Source organism: Spermophilus citellus, assembly GCF_964194105.1.
Source record: "Spermophilus citellus genome assembly, chromosome: 17".
Lineage (NCBI taxonomy): Eukaryota > Metazoa > Chordata > Mammalia > Rodentia > Sciuridae > Spermophilus > Spermophilus citellus.
The window spans coordinates 74,586,525-74,606,280 of NC_138199.1; the positions used below are offsets into that span (position 1 = coordinate 74,586,525).

General features: G+C 60.9%; 1 protein-coding gene across 6 annotated transcripts in view; it reads left to right on the plus strand.

Annotated features, from left to right (window-relative positions):
* SEPTIN9 (septin 9) overlaps positions 1–15,819 on the plus strand; it is a 140,436-nt gene extending 124,617 nt beyond the window's left edge. For all 6 annotated transcript variants that reach the window (XM_081273042.1, XM_081273046.1, XM_081273043.1 and 3 more), the window contains 9 exons: positions 7,086–7,277; positions 8,189–8,317; positions 8,589–8,670; positions 9,017–9,154; positions 10,049–10,166; positions 10,858–10,953; positions 11,154–11,250; positions 14,023–14,074; positions 14,226–15,819. In XM_081273042.1, coding sequence (XP_081129168.1) covers positions 7,086–7,277; positions 8,189–8,317; positions 8,589–8,670; positions 9,017–9,154; positions 10,049–10,166; positions 10,858–10,953; positions 11,154–11,250; positions 14,023–14,074; positions 14,226–14,358 — 1,037 coding nt within the window. In that variant the 3' untranslated portion in view covers positions 14,359–15,819. The remainder of the gene's footprint in view (positions 1–7,085; positions 7,278–8,188; positions 8,318–8,588; positions 8,671–9,016; positions 9,155–10,048; positions 10,167–10,857; positions 10,954–11,153; positions 11,251–14,022; positions 14,075–14,225) is intronic.
* Positions 15,820–19,756: the final 3,937 nt, after the last annotated feature.

The window sequence follows — 19,756 nt, forward strand, 5'->3', positions numbered from 1 at the left end:
TGCAGGTTGCAGCCTGTTCTGACCCAAGATTGATGTCTCAATCGTCAGCAGCTCCCCAGGAGGAGGGGGAGGGGCCCCGGAGGAGGAAGGAGGAAGGAGGAGGCAGAACTGAAAGGGAGCCCTCCAGGGGGTGGGGGGGGTGGGGCCGCGCCTTGGACTTGGTCCAAATGTGACTTTGTGCACTGGGCCCGTGAAACTGTCTTGGCGGAATTGCAGGCTCCTTGTGACAATGGAAGAGAGGGTTGGTGGGAAGAGCAGGGGGCGGCCAGACTGGCAGTGGGAGTGGGGAAAGTGGGGCGCCTTGGGCCCCTGAACAAAGGAAGAGTTGTGTGGGGGCAGAGCCTGGCCACCCTGCCCCTCCCGGGTCCTGCCGGGGCATGGGGCCACTGGGGGCCTCAGCCTTCCCACACTGCCACTCCTGCTCCTGAGAAGGAGAACCTGATTTAGTTTCCAGTCCCCAACTGGGCGCAGCCTCCTGCACTGGCAGGCCCAGCTCTCTCTGGGCTTTTGTGTTGGATTTCCGCGCAGTCTCAGGTGGGGGCAGAGGCTCCGGTTTCTGGCTTGCCAGCTCTTAGCCGGCTCCAGGGAGACACCTCCCGCCCCCACAAAGTGAGAAGTGTGGTTCCAAGTGGAGCTACTTACCACGTTAGGGTGCTTGTGAGCCGTGCGCGCTTTTACAATCCGGCCCCTGATCCCGGCCTGTGCAAATTTGCAAAATTCGCTCATTTATATTCAGTGTTTCCATCTTTAGAAAATAACAGGAAGTTCCTTGTGACATTTACGAGGAGCTTGGGGTGGCTTGGGTCGTTCATGGGGACGCGGCTCAGTGACAAGCAGAGTTGAGAACATGAGAACAGACCCCGGTTCCAGAGCCCTGCAGAGAGCGGCAGTCCCACCTCTGCCCAACCCAGGCGCCAGCCTCCGAGGCCCAGGGATGCAGCCCAGCTGGTGGGAACCCAGCCTTTCCCTCTCCCCTGCGCTTCTTGGACTTCTTCTCTGGCCTTTGACCTCTCGTCATTTCATGTTCCTGTCCTTCTCCAGCTGGGGACACAAGACTACTTTGTGTGTGTTGATAAAACTTCATCAAGTGCTGAAGCTTAATCCAGGGATAGATAACCCAGTTCAATCCTAAATTCCCCTTAGGCCAAGTTGGTTTTTTAAATTGGTGGCTCATTCACAGGCCTAGGGCGCCTGGAGGGCCCCTCTGAATTGCCCAGATATCTGTGTGTGTGTGTGTGTGTGTGTGTGTGTGTCCTTTGTCCCTTCCCTGAAGGGTCCTTTCCCTCCATCAGCTTCTATAAGGTTGGTGACACACAGGTCCAGCACCTCTGTGACCACCTTACCTGGAAGGGACTTGCATCATCTGGAAGGCTTGGCTGATAGATCTTCAAATGCATGAATTTCGGGGGCCTGGGGATGGAGCTCGGTGCCGGACCCCTGCGCGCCGGTGTGAGGCCAGGGGTTCCATCCCCAGCGCCTCAGAAGAACCAACAGGCAACCTGCCTGCGAGCAAATGACCATGGTGCCATGCACCGCCTCTGTTTTCGTTCAGCCTGATCTCAAGTCTTGGGCTGGGTGTTCAGTGTCCCCCATGCCTGGTCCTCGAGTACAGAGGGGGAGCTTTATGGAAGTGATTGGATCCTGAGGGGTCTGCCTCACCAAGGGATCAACCCATGGATGGAGTCACAGTTTAATGGCAACCTGGGACGTGGTGGAAACTGTAGGAGGTGGGGCCTGGTTGGGGGCGTGTCCGACCTTAGCCCTCCCTCTCTGCGCTGCCACACCCACCCTACCCTGAGACTCTGCCTCCTGGCGGGGAGGGGGGGGAGCAAGAGTAAAGGCACTGGTTACCGTGGACTGAAACTGAGCCCAAATGAGTCTTGCACCCATTTAGTTGTGGCTCTTGGGTATTCGGTCACAGCGATAGAGAGCAACTGACATCTGACGCCATCTTTTGGTTTATTATTAGGAAGGAAGGAAGTGATAGATATTTACAAAACACTTAAGTTTGTGGTCCTGTCCCACTGGGGCCCCGGGATCGTTTTTTCCCGTTGTTGTTTATAGCTGTTGGTTTACCACCTCCTCCAGGGCAGTTCCTTCCAGGTCTGCCGCCTGGCGCGGGTCTGGTGTCTAGCCCCATGGCTCTCCCTGTCTCTCCTTCACCTCTTTCCTGAACTGGTTCCTGCCGGCTTCTCCCTCCACCCACTCTCCTACCAGAAGAGGGAGTCATCTGAGTTGGGCCTTTGGATTTGGTCAGCCCGACCTGGGGTGAGCTCCTGGAGGTGCAGTTTCCAGATGAGGGTGGACATTTTGCTGTCTACTTGGGGTGTAGGTCCCTGGGAGCTTTGACAGGGCACCGGGCCTGCTTGGCCTCCTGTTTGGGGGCCCAGAACCTCTGGTGCACCAGGGTCTGCCCTCATCAGGCTGGGAGAGCTTGGGAGCACTGGCCAGCCCTTGGCGCTCAGGTGCCTTTTCTTAGAGGTCATGGAAATCCAGGTGGGAAAGCCCAGGAGAGGCCTGGGGAGAGCCCACGGCCTGCAGAGCCAGTTCTCTCACCGGGGAGGTGAGAGAAGAGGGAGCAGCAGCTCTGGTCACCATTCCTGTGCCCAGGTCACGGCCACCTTTAAGAAGTCGCTCTGCAGGGGACCGGGGTCATCTCATGTTTATGGGGTGTGACATCCTTTCTGCAGTCGGGTGCTCCGCGGGGCTCACTGCAGCCCACCTGGCAGCCTTGCCCACAGTCCCTGGGAGTGAGCTCCAGGCGGCGGTGGCTTCTTCCTGTGTGCCCCGCTGCTGACAGAAGGCCAGCCTGCCGGAGGATGCTGGCTGCAGGTGCCCCTGGAGGCCTGGCAGGTGAGTGAGAGGCTGTCTCTGGGTGCCGTGTCCCCACTGCCCTGACATTTGGTGGGCCCTGCAGGTGTCCGGGGCAGGCTGGCTTTGTGTTCTGCTGCCCTCCGCGGGCAGTTATTGAGCACGGTGTGGGGGGTGTCTGGGGGGAGGCTCCCGGGTTTGCAGGGGTTGCATGCCTGGGCGTGAGACAGGGCAAAGGCGTCACCCTGGTTGTCACCCTGCAGCTTCTAGATGTTTCCTTGGAGCCGAGGCTGTTGCCTGACAGAGCTGCCTCTGCGTTTGGCCCCTGGGGCTGTGTGGACTCCCCTGGGATTCAGAGCAGCCAGACCAGCAGGGGCGGGAGGGCGTCCCCTGGTGCTGGTTCCCAGGTCTGGCCTGCAAGCCTGCTGGCATGAGGTGCGAGACCCCAGAAGGCCTTGAGTTTCCTGCCCCTGGGCACCTCTGCCAGGCGTGCAGCCCACAGCCCTCCCCACTACAGGGGTGACTCGATTCTGCCATCCTTGGTGGGTGCTGGGGTGGGGGGCAGGTGGGACTGGCCTGGGCTCCACTGATGGCAGCCGCCCTTCTCTTCAAGTTGGACCCGCCTTAGACTCTGGGGAAAAGAGGGACCAGCAGGTGCCCAGGGAGGGAGGGAGCGACAGGTGGACCTGAGAGCAGAACGGGAACCTACAGAGAGACCCAGTCTGCACCAGCACCTCTGGCTGGTCACCACCCGAGACGCCCTTGCTGGGAGGTGACAGGCTGCTTGCCGGGTCGGGGCTTGGCAACACGTCGGGCCTGAGTGTTGGCACGTGAGCCTCAGCTGTCCTCTGCCCCGTCAGCTGGCTGCTGTGGTCCAGCTCTGTGGTCCAGCTCCGCTAGAGATGCCTCCTGCCCCTCCGCCACCCCTCAGGTGCAGGTCCCAGGCGTTTATTCTCAGCCTCGTGCAGCCATCACCTCTGTCTACTTCTAGAATTTTCTCACCTCATATTCCATACTCAGAAAGTACCTCCCCCCACCCCCAGCCACTGGCAACGTGAATCTGCTTTCCATCTCTCGAGTCACCCGTGGGGGACGATTCGTGTGCGTGGAGGCACGAGCCACGCAGCTTGGTTGTTTCCACCGAGAGTGGCGTCTCTGGGGCTCACCCAGGTGTGGCACCGGCCAGTGCTCTCTTCCTCTCTGTGGCTGGGGAAGCTCCATTGCAGGGATTTGCCACATGTCATTGATCCATGGAGGGGCACTCACCCACTGAGCTGCACCCCAGCCCTTTTATTTTTACTTTGAAACAGGGTCTTGCTAAGTTGCTGAGGCCGGCCTCAAACTTGCCATCCTCTGTCTCAGCCTCCAGAGTTGCTGGGATCACAGGCGTGTGTCACGGTGCTGGGCTAGATGTTTCTTGGGTAGTTGCTTTGTGCTCCTCCCTGGACTGAGGGTTGGGGATACCCCTGAATGAGCCACAGCCTTGGGCTTCCAGGAGCTTGGAGATGATGGGTATTGGGAAACGTGCAGCCTGCTCCCCAGGGCTAGGGTCGCGGTCTGTTTGGGGACTGGGTATCCAACATGCATCACGGAGGGAATGTGGCCTGACCATTTCCAGTGGTGTTTTGGGGGTGGGGGACGCCTCCCCAGTTTGTAAAAGAGGGCTGGGCTAGGATTTGGCGCCGGCCAGTTTAGTTGTCATGGGAGGCATGTAGCTATTTAAATTAGTTAAATTAAAAAGCAGTTCCTCGTTGGACTTGCCATTTGCAGGGCTAGAAGTCACGTGTGAACACACTGTGGCAGAGCCTCAAAAATTAAAAATAGAGCTGCCGTGGGAGCCAGCAGCTCTACCCCACTGCCGGGCGCGGACCCAGGAGAGTTGGAGCAGCGTGCCCAAGAGCCGTATGCCACAGCGTGGTGCCCAGTGGCAGCTCTGACGGCCACATGGAATGCGGTCTGTACATATGAGGAACATCATGTGGCCTCAGAAAGGAAGGGGATTTCTGCATGTGCTGCAGCGTGGGTGCACATTGAGGGTGTTGTGCAGTGACACAGGCCCATTTCAAAGGACACAAAGTACTGTGCGATTTCCACTGACCCAGGCTCCCTAGAGCCATCACATTTGTAGAGACAGAGAGAGGGGTGGGGGTCCAGGGGCTGCGGGAGTGGGGAGCTGTTCTCTCATGGACACAGGGTCTTGTTGAGGTTAGTTAGTTGAGGTTAGTTAGTATTGCCTGGTGTTGTACCAGGTGGGTCCAGAGTGGTGGTGAGCACAGGCCATGGGTGGGTGGACTCCGCCCCCGTCCAGCCTGCTCCAGCACCCCAAGAGCGAGGGTGCTGTTCCTGGAGTGTCCCAGGGCCAGCGTTTCCTGCCTCCTGGGCGCCTCTGGCAGAGGATGCCGCTGAGGAGGGGGCTGCAGGAATGTGCAGGCCAGAGGCTTCCCCAACAGAGGGAAGCTGGGGCTCTTTCTTGCTTTTATTATTATTTCTCAGCAGGACCCTGGTGGGCAGGATGTTTGGCTTGGTCTGAATTTCTGCAGGGAACGTTGGTGCCTGTGGAGGGGGCCCGCTGGAGCCCGGGAGGACCCTTCCTCGCCACAGTGGGAGAGTTCAGGGGGCACCCTCCCCCTGCGCACTGCCAGCGAGGGGGCCGTGGGGTGGGGGCTGGCCCCCGTCTGGGCAAAATGGCTCCCAGACCCACAGACAGATGGAAGCAATTTCGAGTCACGTGGGCGAGGCTGAACGGCTGCCCCACAAGGCAGGCCCCACGGCTGTCTCCAGGAAGCAGCCCAAAGCCACAGGTTCTGGGGCCAGATGCAGCGCTGAGTCTTTGTTTATTTAAAGATCCTGGAAGCCCAGGAGGACCTTTCTGAGCAGGGAGCAGAAGCCCCTGCTGGAAGCCTCTGGGCTTTTCCCTGGTCGGGGTGGGCACAGGCAGCCTGGCGCCTGGGGCTGGGGCAGCAGCGTGACTCCAGGGGCTGCCTTTGTTGGGGACGGTGCTTGGGAATGGAGATGGTGGGCCCGGCAGCTCCTGGCAGTCTTACACGCATTCTGCTCTTTCCTTGTGTCCTCGATTCCGTGAAGTCGATTATTGGGCCCAGCAGAGGCTGAGAATCAGGGAAGGACCTGCTTGTGAGGGTGACCGCTCACGCCCCCTCCCTGGACTGACTTGGGAAGCCACTCATCCTCGGTCTCTTCCCCACCGTGGCCTGGGGAGGGCGGGGGAAGAGATGCTGGCCTCAGAGCTTGTAGCTGGGGACGTGGGGACTCAGCCCAGTGGGTGAGGTTGGCTGAAGGACAGTTTAACCAAAGTCAGCTCATGTCCCTCAGTCCTGGAAGCCTGTCCCCTCTGTCTTCCCTGTGGTCATCCCTGGTCAGCGTCCTGGTGTCCTGGGGGAGGAGGCATCAGATGGGCCGTGTGGTCCTTTCCTTTGAGCCCAGGGTGCTCTGGAAAGAGCGGGGGGAGCTGGGCCTTCCCTGGGAAGAAGGACTGGGCAGAGTGTCCCCCTCAGTGCCCTGAGGGGGTGGGAAGTCCCTGACCGAGCTCGGTCAGGGAAGGGGACCTAGGGCAGCCGGAGCTGGGTGCCAGGGCAGTGCTACGCAGTGGGTAGAAGGGTGTCTCACCTGGTGGGCACCCCCCGCGCCTGCCCACCTGTGATGGGGTGTGTCTGGAGTGGACAGCCCTGCGCACCCCTGCTGGCTGTGAGCTCCTGAGGTGCCCAGTGACCACCTTCAGGCGTCCTCCCCGACCCCAGCCTCTGACCCACAGAATGGACTCTTACACAGAGAGGCCTGTCTGACCTGAAGCCCACCCTGGGCCTCGCCTGTGGGTGAGGAGCACCTGGGGCCAGGCACTACCTGGGTGGTCACCTGGGCCAGGTGGGGGCAGGCGCAGGCAGCCCTGGGCACTCTGCCGCCGCATCCCACCCCACCCCTGGGCTGCTGGTGGGTACACAGAGTGGACATACCTTCACGAGGCCAGGCCAGGACGGAGCAATGCTGACCCTCTGTTGCCCAGAGGACCCCCAGGGGTCCCCCAAGCCTGAGGCCAAGGAGAGGGGACGAAGTGCTTGCCGCCTGGCGCCTGGCGGCAGGGGAGGCCCCATTTGGCACAGTGGGCACGGAGGGGGGTGCTGAATGCCAAGAGCTGGCTGTGGCCTGTGGGTGACACTGGGACAAGGGCTGGCCTCTCAGCCTCGGTTTTCATCTGCGAACAGGCCTGGGGGTGGGAGGCCTGGGGACACCCCAGCACCGACACCTCTGCTCTCTCGCAGTCCCCGAGGCAGCTCCCGGCAGCACTGGCAACATGGCTGACTGCTCCAGGGACGCTGCCCTCAAGCAGGCCGCGGCCACGCGGAACGAGAAGGCCCCCGTGGAGTTCGGCTACGTGGGCATCGACTCGATCCTGGAGCAGATGCGGAGGAAGGCCATGAAGCAGGGCTTCGAGTTCAACATCATGGTGGTGGGTGAGTCCCGCGCCCGCCCGTCGCTCCAGGCCCACGTGGGACCCCGCCAGCCCGCACGTGGGCCAGGCACACCAGCCTGGGCCCCATGCGTCCCTCTGTAAAGTGGTGACAGCTCTGGCCAGTGGCCTGTGTGCTCACGGGTGTCTGGGAGGAGGCCCCAGCTCCCGCCAGCTCCCTCCATTAAGAGCCCTGGTAAGAGGGGTGAGCGGTGGCTCTGGGGCCATGACGTTCGCGTGCCTTCTGCTGCCTGTCCCCTGGCTGGAGGCTTCTCAATGGCCTGTCTGACAGCCTGCCTGGGGAGTGGGGGGTGGGGGGCTATAAAAACTGGTGTCACAGGGGGAGGTCACTGATGGGGGGGGGCCCAGCAGGGTGCAGGCTGGGTGTGATGGGCGGCCTCTTGTTCCTGAGGGCTTGGGGCTCCGTGGGGTCTCCCAGGAGCCCGGTAGGGGTTGCCCGGCTTCTCAGGTAGAAACAAGCCCATCTCAGCACGGAGCCCTGCTGCTTCATGGGGCAGCAGGAGGGGTCTGGGAAGTGCACCCCAAGCTCAGGCCTAACCAAGCACAAGTCTGGTGGGCTTCCCCTCTGTCCTGGGGAGCCACCTGCCCAGGTCTGTGTGCACCGGCCCCTACCTACCTCTGGGGCCTTGGCATTCTGTATTTGTTGAGGCCTCCCTGGACTCTCTCGGGGCCTGGGTGGCCACCTCTCAGGAAGGGACTCTGGCTGAGTCTGACTAGGCCCTGGAGCCCGGCTGTGGGGGTTCGTATGTCACTGGACAGAAACTCTGGGGAGGAGGAATTCCCGCCCACTTGGCAGGGACGCTGCAGGGTGCTGTGAGCCTGGCGTCCCTGTGTCCCATGCTGGGAACTGTCTCCCCAGAGAGCCTGCCAACCTACCTCTGGTTCTCCTCCCAGGGCAGAGCGGCTTGGGGAAATCCACCTTAATCAACACCCTCTTCAAATCCAAGATCAGCCGGAAGTCGGTGCAGCCCCCCTCCGAGGAGCGCATCCCCAAGACCATCGAGATCAAATCCATCACACACGGTCAGCACCACAGCCTGGGCCAGGCAGCGGGGCCCCTTCAGCAGGGACTTGCTGTGACAGCCCTGGGCGTGTTGAGACTCGGGGATGAGTGGTGTGCACCCTGGCAGGATGAGTGGGGGGTCACCCAGATCACCACCAGCTTCCTTGCCTGAGGTCGATCTCCTCAGTGCCACCTTGTCTGCCACCACTGCCCACAGGGGACCCCGGGGTTGACCAGACAACCCGAGGGTCCTGGTCTCCCCTCTGAGCCTGGGGTGCTGTGTTCCTGCAGATATTGAGGAGAAGGGCGTCCGGATGAAGCTGACGGTAATCGACACGCCGGGCTTTGGGGACCACATCAATAACGAGAACTGGTGAGCCTCCCGGGGACAGTGAGGCCTGGGGTCCGAGAGCTGGGGAGCCATTCTGGGAGTGGGCCCTGGGGTCAGAACCCTGAGGACTCTGTGGCCATGTCGAGGGCTGGTCCCTTCGGGCCTGATGTGCCTATAACACCCGTCCTGGGGTCTGAAAACTGTGGATCAGTCACCATGGGAATCTTGACCCCCCCCCCCAGGTGAAAGGTCAGCATGGGCACGCTGGGGCAGGGAGTTGTAATATCAGGGTGCCCCACGTCCCCGGGTGTGACAGGAAGGTGGGGGTCCTTGACTGCCTGTCGGGGCCTGGAGAGGGTCCTGTGTGCTGACCTGGGTCTCCACACAGCTGGCAGCCGATCATGAAGTTCATCAACGAACAGTACGAGAAGTACTTGCAGGAGGAGGTCAACATCAACCGGAAGAAGCGCATCCCGGACACGCGCGTCCACTGCTGCCTCTACTTCATCCCTGCCACAGGCCACTCGTACGTCCTGGTCATGCCCCATGTGCTGGTGTGGGTGCCCCAGGTCCCGTGGCACCAGGGCTGCCTGCACGGTCTGTCCACCCTGCTGCCAGGCACAGAGGGGCTGTGTCAGGGACTGTGATTGGCCGCTGAGATGTGAGGGGTCTGTGCCCTGTTCCTGGGGAGTTGAGCAGCTGATCCAGCTGTTTCAGGCTCTGGCTGAGACCCAGAAGGGAGAGCTAAGGGTGCTTCTCTGGAGAAGACCCTCTGGACTGGGACCCTAGCTGGGCACTGGGCTTGGTCCCTGTCCCCTCACCAGCACCCATCCCAGGGGGCAGGGGTGACCTTGGCCATCTTTGCTCTGACTCTGCCCAGATCCCCGCTTTGGCCTGACTGTGACTTATTACTGTGGGGGGGTCTGCTCCAGTGGGAACGTGACGCCCACTCCTCAGGGCTTGCTAGCCCCGACCTCCATCCATACCTTTCCCCACCTGAGACCCAGGCTCACCAGGCCAGGTGCCCTGCGGAGCAGCCAGCCTCAGGGCTCAGAGCTGCTGGACGCTGGCTCCCATCCTCCCCCTTGTCCCCGCCAGGGAAACCCCTGGCCATCTGGGCAGGGGCAGCTCCTCCACGTGGACCTGTCCAGGGCAGTTGGGCTCTGGGAACCTCGTGGACGAGGTTGCTGGGAGCTGGCCTTGCCCTTCTGCTCCAGCTCAGTGGTGCTTCAGTGGTGCTGTTGGGGACCTGCCCTGCCCCTCCCGTACCCTGCACTCACCACTTGGTCCTCATCAGTGTGGACCCACTGGACAGCCCCAGCTGGCAGTCCGGGCAGCTCATCCCCAGTCCTGGCAGTGAGGCCTCCCTCAGTCCCCTGCTGCAGGGCAGCCGAGTCTCACCCGATTCCTTCCGTCTTAGCCTCAGGCCCCTGGACATCGAGTTCATGAAGCGCCTAAGCAAGGTGGTCAACATCGTCCCCGTCATTGCCAAGGCTGACACACTGACCCTGGAGGAGAGGGTCTACTTCAAACAGCGGGTAGGATGCTCCGCCTCCACCGGGTCCCCTGCTTCTTGGGGACTGGTGTTCGAGGCAGGCTGTGGGCCTGGAAGAGGCCACCCCAGCCCAGGAGGCACACAGCCAGGGAACTCTTCATGTTGAGGTGCCCGCGCGCCAGCCTGGTGCCTGGGGAGGCCCTCCAGTCTCATCCCCAGCTCCAAGGGCCTCCATCGGGGGCCAGGTGGGGGTTTTCCAGCATGCCTAGGGAAGGACAGTTCACCATGCAGAGACGCAGCTCCTGGAGGGAAAGGGACCCGCGGCCAGGTGCACGTGGAGCTCAGGGTAGATGTGACAGCTGTTCCCTGGGACATTCTCCATTGCCCATCGCATGGCTGGCGCTGCGGTCTGGGGCCAGACAGTTTAACACAGCAGATGCACCGGAGGTGGCTATGACCAGGGTTTCGGCAGGAGGGGCTCAGCAACCCTGAATTCTGAGCTGGTCAGGGGAGACACAGGGCAATGAGTGACCCCAGGGCCCTTGGAGGTCCACAGAATCTCAGGGCAGGCAGGTCTGCAATACCCCTCTCCTACTCAGGAGGCCCCAGGGTCCCGCCCCCAGAGCTTGCCCTTCACCCTGAGCCAGGGGCAGCTCGCAGCATTGAGGTCACCATACCAGCTGGTGGGCATAGCTGGCTGCAGGGTGGCTCCAGCTTGCCCCTTGGTCCCCCAGATCACCGCAGACCTGCTGTCCAACGGCATCGACGTGTACCCCCAGAAGGAGTTTGACGAGGACTCGGAGGACAGGCTGGTGAACGAGAAGTTCCGGGTGAGTGCCTCAGCCACGGCGCTGCTCCCAGGTCCCAGGGCTTGCCGGTGGGCATGCGGGGGTGGGGAGGGTCTGCCCATCGAGGAGGTCTGGCCTGAGCCCTGGGGAACTGCCTTTTGGGCTGGGCGGGGAGGGCCCCAGGCCTCAGGACTGAGCTGGCCTCTCTGAGCAGGGGACCAACCCACCCGCCCCTCCCCCAGGAGATGATCCCGTTTGCCGTTGTGGGCAGTGACCAAGAGTACCAAGTCAATGGCAAGCGGATCCTCGGGAGGAAGACCAAGTGGGGCACCATCGAAGGTACTCCCCCTCCTGGGGCCCCGGGGGAGGGGGACAATGAGTCTCTGCATCTAGGACACGTGGCCCAGGGCCACTGAAGACCGCTGTCACTCTCCTTGGCCCACACTGAGTGCAGGCTGGTACCTTTTGAAACCCTTTATTACCTCTTCAAAGACGTCTTCTGGACAAGGTCCACACACACGTTGGCCATGTCTGGGGCACATTCAGCTCCGGCGGCAGCTCCTCGGGGGGTGGGCCCTGGACACTTCTTTCCTCTCCTTTGTTCCTTCCATACTCCTCAGCATGGAGGAGGGAGGCCTGGCTTTGCCCAAAGACCAGGAGAGAAGGGGCAGAAAGTCTCCTTGCTGTGAGTTTGGGCAAGTCCTCCATCCTCCAGAGCCTCGGTTTTCACCATCTATAAAGTGGGTACCGTGTGCCAAGAATTCAGCAAATCAAACGTCCCACAGACCACTGGAGCTTTGCAGGGAGCCGTTGGTTTAAGAAACAGGTTATAGCCAGACACAGTGGCACATGCCTGTCATCCCAGCAGCTCCGGAGGCCGAGACAGGAGGTTGGAGAGTTCAAAGCCAGTCTCAGCAACGTAGTGAGGCCCCGTCTCTAAATAAAATATAAAAAGGGCCGGGATATGGTTCGGTGGTCAGGTGCCCCTGTGTTCAATCCTTGGTACCAAAAAGAAAAAAGAAAGAAACAGGTTATAACAGGTAGCAGGCACTGGTCCTTCAGGGTGCCGGTCCTTGTTTAATCCTTGGAACCCTTGTCACAAGGTCCCTGCACCCACCCTCCTTTCAGGAAGGTGCTGCAGCGAGGGTCCCAGCCCCGAAGGCAACTCCTCTGGCCAGGGGTTCTTGTCTGCAGGAGCTCATAGAGTAGCACCAGGCCTTTCTCAGGGTCAGCACCCCGAGAACCCTGTCTGCTTGCCCTGTCCTGCCCACCCATGCCCATGTGCCCCCTACCTGAGTGCCAGCCTTCTGGTGCTTTTCTAAACCAGCCAGTCTGGGCATCTCTCGGGTCTGCACCACGTGCTGGACCTGGTTTTCTCTCCCACTCCAGGGGAGTGGTCAGGTATTTTGGGGGCAGCTTTGGGGGGCCATCAGAACTAGGAGGCTCTGTCAGGCTTTTCCCTGGACACCTCCCCTAGGCCCCTCCTCCACTTCCTCTCTTCCTCCCTGCCCACCCCCCAAACCTAGCTCCAGGAACCCTTTTACGAAAATCATGTTTTAGAGAACAGAGACGCTTGGGATCAAAAGGAGCCTTCAGGGACCCAGGGAGGGGACTCTGGACATAGGCATTCTGCTGCTGCCCCCTGGTGGCCAGCGCCAGGCACTTCAGGCAGCTGCATGTCAGGACTCAGCTGAGGGACCCTCTAAGTAGCAGCCCTTTGGCACCTGTAAAGATGCTTACAGGGTAGCGATTCTCAAGCCACCTGGCTTTCATGAAGACCCTAGAGACTTCCCCAGAACATCATGGGTCCAGACCAGAGACCTCGTGAGTTGACCAGAGAACCTGCTGCTTGGTGCACCCCTGCAGGTGTGGTCATGAGATGGTTTTTCCTGGAAGAGGAAGTGGGTTTGCAGATCACACCATGAGCTCATTTGGTCCTCGCGTCTCTGAGAAGTGTGTGACACTGTTATCCCACTTTACAGATGAGGAAACAGGGTCAGGGAGAGCAGAATCACTTGCCCAAGCCAGGAAACCGATCACACAGATCAGACCCGAGCTCCGGTTCCTGCCAGCTCTCAGACTCGGGAAACCATGCTGCATGCGTGGGGCCTGCCGCAGAGCCTCCCGTGGGGCCCAGCCCTGCAGGGATGGGGTCCAGGGGACGGCTCTTCACAGCCTGGGCCCTGCCTGCTGGCTCGTCAGGCAAAACCGGGGAAGACCTACTGCTCTGTGACGGGGCAGACGGGACTGTGGAGCTGGGGCCTGGGTTCCAAATCCCTCTGTGACCTTCCCGGGCATGCCCTAGCTGGGCCTGCAGGGCCTGAGGAGACTGCACTGGCCACCCAGGGAGAGTAGCTTCCCTAGTCCCTCCACCAATGCCACGCCGCCCCCACCCCTGATGACGGTCACACGCACCTGGCCGTGTGTGAGTTAGCCACAGCCATGAGAGGAACCTCGCTGCCGCCCACAGCGCTCCACCCTGCACCGGCGTGCTCAGGGGAGCCCACGGACGTGCATGTCGCCCCCTGGTGGCCCCAGAAGTGAGCCCCAGCTGTGCTCACCCCTCCCTGGGGTCCCCTTGGTTGGTCATGTCCGCTGTGCAGGAGTCCCAGGCAGTGTCTCATTCCGTTGTGCCGTTCCTGAGTTCCTGTACGGAGGGTGGCCGCTGTCACAGTCTCTATGTGCGTGTACTCGGTGCCCACTCTGTGCCTCTGTAGCTGGGGTCCGGGTTTCCTTGAAAAGCCCCCCAACTCCCACCTCATCCCGCTCCCTGCACTCTAGCCCCCACCTGCCTTCAGGCTGGTGCGGGGACATCCAGTTCTTCCCAGCCATCTCCCTGGCCACCCAGGGAGCAGGGGCCTCCTATGGCTCTTGACCTGGTGGCAGGGCCATCTCCCTAGTAGGCTGGACCTTCTGGGGGGCAGGGGCTGAGTTCTTCCTGCTGCCCACATCCCAGGTGCTGGGATCAGTGCCGGGTGCTGCAGGTGCCCAGGACTCCCCCTCCCGCCCCTGTGCGGCTCCAGCCGACTGTCCGCAGAAGCTGCTCCCGGCAGCATTACTGGGTGGGGGGAGGGGGTGTCCGCGTGGTGCTGAAGCCCCGTCTCTCCCCAGTCGAGAACACCACGCACTGTGAGTTTGCCTACCTGCGGGACCTGCTCATCAGGTGAGAGCCCGGTGCCTGGTGGGCGGCAGCAGCCTGGGGAGGGAAGCATGCTCAGGGCACCAGGCCTGGTGAGCCCAGGGGACCCGTGGAGCGCCCGGCCACTGGGGTGGGGCGGGCAGGGGCAGGTGGCCGCTGACCCCGCTCCCCGCAGGACGCACATGCAGAACATCAAGGACATCACCAGCAGCATCCACTTCGAAGCCTACCGCGTGAAGCGCCTCAGCGAGGGCAGCAGCACCCTGGCCAACGGGCTCGAGAAGGAGCCAGACGCCGAGGAGATGTAGACGCCCCCGGGACCCACCCGAGTCCCCCACGCCCCAGGCCCGCCCACTCACCCGTCTTATTTCATATCATTCTCTCCATTTGTCACCCGTCTCCGCCCCTTTTACACACTGCCGGGTCACCCCATGTGCTCTTCACCAGCCCGAGGTCTCCAGGCACGTGGCTGGACCTCGGTCTGGTCCTGGGCCCGGGCCAGCCTCTGGCCTTCCTGAGGGCTGGGAGGGCTGGGCGGTGGGCAGAAGGGAGGGCCCCCTGGATCCAACCCCCTGCGCAGAGCCTGCAGAGCTGGGGGGTCTGTGCTTGGGCCAGGTCCAGGGTGCAGGGATGACCACTGGGCCACACTCTGTCCCAGTGGCCACATCCCCTGGCCCCTGTCGGAGGCTGTACCCAGGGGAGGACAGAGCCAGCAGGTGGACCTGGAGCCCCTCCTGCCCCCTACATGTCATGGGACATGACTCAGCACCCTGCCTGCCCCTGCTCCCAAGGGGAGACTAGAGAGTTCCACAGCCCAGCTTGCCCACTGCTTAGAGGTGGCAAGTCCCCGGCTGCCCCTGCCCGCCCATGAGCCCGGAGCAGAAAGTGCCTTATCTCAGCATCCCTGTGTGTCCCCTCAGGCCAGACAGGCTGCAGGCAGGAGGCCTGTGGTGTCCCCTCTCCTCCCTTTGCCTGTGGGTGCTGCAGTGCGGTCTGGTGAGGATTAAAGGACGGAGGTACCTCCACCCTGAATTTTGGGCATGTCCCGCACTCTGGTGGAGGGGTGAGGGGCGAAGCGGGGGCCCACCCTGTGGGCGCAGGAGGTACGTCTGCACCTGTGGAGTTCGGCTTGGCCCAGATGCTCCGGCTACACTCATGCCCCTCCTCCACCTTCACCAGCTTTGCTCCTGCTCAGCCCTCTCTGCCCCAGAGACCTGGGTACACGGGGGGCCACAGAGCCTGGCTGCTGGTTGTCCTCCATGTTCCTGGGCCTCTGTACCCTAGAGTCCATTTTAAAGTCCCCAGAGAGGGAGAGACAAGGGGTCAGAGATACACAGAATACACCTAGGCTGCAGAGAAAGGCTTAACCGTGACACAGCCTGGTCCCCAAGAGGGGACTGGTAGGGACCATGCACAGCTGACCTTCTGCCTCCCATTCCAGGAGAAGACAAACCCTCTGCCCCACAGTTTACATGCCAACTACCGACTTGCCAAGTTTTTGCCAAAACCAAGACTTTGAAAGTGTGCAGCCCAGGGTCCAGGACGCATGGCCCCGCCCTCCCCAGCCCCCATGTCGCCTGGGGGGTTAGCAGCATCCCGGGCTCCGGAAGGCTTTGCTTCCTTTCTCTGTAACCAGATTTTGAACCGTTTTGCTGGGCTGTGTTCCGTAATGGCCTTTAGCTCTGTGCCTCCTGAGAAATTCGTCTCTTTTTGTATAAATAACAAAAGTGTTGAAATGTATTTCCTGAAATAAATGTTTCAAATGCAAACTCAGAGGCTCCGGGAGTGGAAATGTCATTTCTACCCTGAGAGTGCCCTTCTCCCGGCCTCAGGACTGGCCGGGGTCCACTGCAGGTGGACGAGGGGCTCAGGCAAGAAAAGTCAGGCCAGATTGGAACCTGGAGCTGTGGTGGGAAACATCCTACACAAGACTTGCTGGGAGTCGGGGTCACATCAAGGTGTCTCCTGGCGCTGTCTCAGTTACACAGGGCAAGGAAGGGGTAGGACTGAGAAGCTGTCCGCTGTGGAGGAAAGCAAATGGTGGGCCTTAAATCACCCGCCACCGGGGACTGGAGGGTTTCTGCTGGGGAGGTCTAGAAAGTTTTTCTTTTTGAAATTTATGAGGTTAACCTAGCAGCTGGTGAGTGATTAGCAGTAATTTCACACCAACTTAACGTGTCTCGAGAGAGCGTGTCCCCACACAGTCCAGGCCTGGCCGGGCAAGCTTGTCTGTGTGCAAGGTGTGGGGACTGAGGCCCAAGGAATCTTGGTTCAGCAGCCCCTGGTGTGGGCAGAGAGTCCTGTGTCTCAGTGCCCGGTGGCTGCTGTGACAAATAACCCCAGCCTGGGTGAGACTGGAAATGTATCCCAGAGTTCTCGGACGGCTGAGCTCAAGGTGTCAGGGAGGCTGCTCCTCCCAAGGCTCTAGGGGAGGCACCTCCCTGCCCTTCCAGCCCCTGAGGGCTGTGGCACCCTAGTCTCTGTTTCTGTCCTCACATGGCCTTGCCCAGCCTCTTCTGCAGCACCGTGGACTTAGGGTCCACCCTGATCTGTATAATCTGGTCTTTTGTTACATCTGCAAGGAATGAGGGTACATTCCAAGGTTCTGAGTGGACGTGAATTTGGGGGGTTCTGTTTGACCCACTGCACCCCCTTCCCGCCGTCTTGGGCAGTGCAGGAGAAGAGTGGGAAAGCCTTGAACTTGGACCTAAAGGGCTCCAGCCTCGCTCGGCCTCCACTCAGCTGCACAGGGGCCAGGCAGCCTCAGGATGCTCTTGACCGCTCTGGCTCTTCAGGGGCCACCTGACCTCTGAAATCATCTCAAAATGAGTGGACGGGCAGTGGCCACATGGGGCTTTTGCTTCAAGGATTCTGAGGCGTCACTGGCTGCCAGCATCTGCTGTGGACATGGACAGCTGAGAGGGTCAGTCCACATGTTTGGGGGCCACTAGCCCGGAGCCTCCATCTCCAAGGCCCTTCGAGCTGCCGTGGCTTTGCTCTTGGCAGGTCCTGCACCTTGAATCCCTCCTTGCTCCAGACTGACCTGTCCCCATTGCCATCACCACCGTCAAGCAGCACTCTCTGGGCCTGACTCTCCTCTCCAGGGCCCAAGACCCTCTCCGCCCCAGCTTCAGGGGTCCAGCTGCTTCCACACTTGGGCCGACGTGGCCTTCGCCAGGGCCTCCTTACCAGGCCAGCATGCCCCAGCCACCTCAGTCCAGCTCTCTGACCGTGGACCCTTGTCATCTCATTGATGAAACTGCCCACCAGCTCTGCCCAGCCCACCCCACACCTCCCAGCCCAGTGGGTGCCTCCACCCAACCAAGCAGAACCCTGCGGTAGAGCCTCACATCCCCCTACCCACCTTCCTTAAGCAGCCCGAGGTCCAGGCCAGGCTGCCACCAAGGTGGGACTCAGGGAGACCCAGAAGGCCCCAAGAAGGAGCCACCCCCACCTCAGGCTGGCTGGGGGACCTCTGTGGGAATGGGGAGGCCGGGTTCCTCACTGCCTCCTCCCCCTGTTCTGAGCTGTTAGGTTTAGAGCCAGAAAATAAGGATAAACAGGCCCTTCCAGACCCAGCCTTGGGGATTCTTGAAGCCCCCGAGCTCAGGGGCCAGCGAGAGTCCGTGGTGTGTGTAGTGGGGTGGGGGAGGGTCCCCCGGCCTGGGCAGGGAGCCAGATGGAAACCAGGAGAGTGCAGGCCGGCCGGGGGTCTGCTTTTGGATTTTTATTTATGGATGCCCCCCTCCTTTTGTGGGTCTTGCTTTTTTGGTACTGGGGATCAAACCCAGGCCACTGAGCTACACCCCCACACCCCCAACCCTTTTAAATAATTTTGAGACAGGCTCTTACAAAGTTGTGGAGGGGCTCCTAAGTTGCCCGGGCTGGTCTCGAACTCGCGATCCTCCTGCCCCAGCTTCCTGAGTTGCTAGGTTATAGGTGTGTGCCCCCACGCCCGGCATCCCCCTGCCCATTTTTAAACACTAGGTTATGACCACAAAAGTAGTAGGGACAATGTGGAAAATGCCAGAAAAAAAATATCCCATGAAGAAAATGGAAAGGCCCCTTGATGTGGACGATGCCGTCCAGCCCTGGCCCTGGGCTGCGGGCCCGGCCCCTCCTGGCATGGCAGGGTACTGTCTTCAGGGCTGGGAGGAACCGGTTCTGTGTATTGCTTTGCTTCCTGCTGCATCTGGTGTTGGGCGGACTTGGGGGTCTTGGGGGGTGGGGGCTGTCCCTGGGAGGGAAGAGGCTGCAGCTGCTGGGAGGGAGGGAGAAAAGAAAACCGCTGCCGAGCTCCGGGCCAGACCTGGTGTCCAGCACCTGGAGGACGTCTCTCCTGCCGCCCAGGTGAGGCTCTCCAAGCAGGTGTCCTGGGGGCAGCCTCAGAGGCCAGCCCCGTGAAGCGCCCCTCCCCCACCCTCTGCTCCCCTCCTCGCAGCTCCCCACCCCCAGCCCCTCACACCCCTGCGGCAGGAAGGAGGGGAGAGGCCCCACTGCTGGGCCAGCTCCTGTGTCCTGCTCTGGGATCTGTGCGGGGCCAGGCACACTTCCTGTGTTGGAGCAGAAACACCTTCCAGATGTTTGTTCTGCCCCAAGATGCTGTCAGGAGGGGCCCGTGAAGCAGAGCCGGCGGTGTGGGGGCCGCTGGCCCTGCGCCAAGACACAGCCGTCACCCATTACATCACCTTCAGGTCTCTCCTGGCAGAGTCCCAGGTGGGCTGCGATGCCCGTCAATGCCAGGCACAACGGGCATCAGGACAGGCTTGGTCCGTCAGGGCGGGCGGGCCCCTAGACCCCCAGGGGGCTACCCCCACCCAGCTCCCTGCTCTTTCCCAGCAGCTCAACGTGGAGGAAATGTCCTGGTGTCTCCCTGATAATGAAGCGATGCCAGCTCTTGATGAAGCGTTTGAAAAAGAGACTCAAGAACAAAAACACAAGGCAGGTGCGGTGGTGCACACCTGTTGAGTCCGGCGGCTCCGGAGGCTGAGGCAGGAGGACCACAGTTCAAAGTCAGCCTCAGCAAAAGAGAGGTGCTGAGCCACTCAGTGAGGCCCTGTCTCTAAATAAAAGTCAAAATAGGGCTGGGATGTGGCTCAGTGGGTGAGTGCCCCTGAGCGAAGTCCCCAGTACAAAAAAATAAATAAATAAAACAGAGTTAAAATTGTTTTAATTAAATTTTTTTTTTTTTTTTTTTTTGTGGCTGGGATGGAACCTAGGACCTAGGAAGTACTGTCGCACTGAGCCACCCCCAGCCCCGGCCCTGCCAATTAAAAACAATGCATTTGCAAACATTCTTTAGTTTTGTTTTCCCCAAATCAGGCTCACGTTGTGCGTATCCTTTGATACCCACCTGATCCTGTCCATTTCATGTTTTATAAACAGGACTTCGCAGCTGGGTAGCACCCTGCCATAGAAGCACACCTAGGCCTCTGCAGTGACAGCTTCTGCCCTCTTTGCTCCTGTCAGTCAGCCGCAGTTGGCGCCCAGTGGGGACCCTCAAGGCTGAGCCCTCCGTCCCTTCTCGTGGTTGGGTGAGAGGCGGCTGGCACTTGCTGGGCAAACGCATGGGAAAGAAGCCGAAGCCACTGGGCTTGCCCAGAATCCAAGCAGGGGGACAGTAGGGGACAAGCGGGTGAGAAATCGGGACAAGACCCTCGTCTCTGGTCCCTGCTTCCTGCCTTCTGGGTCTCACACGCTGACCTG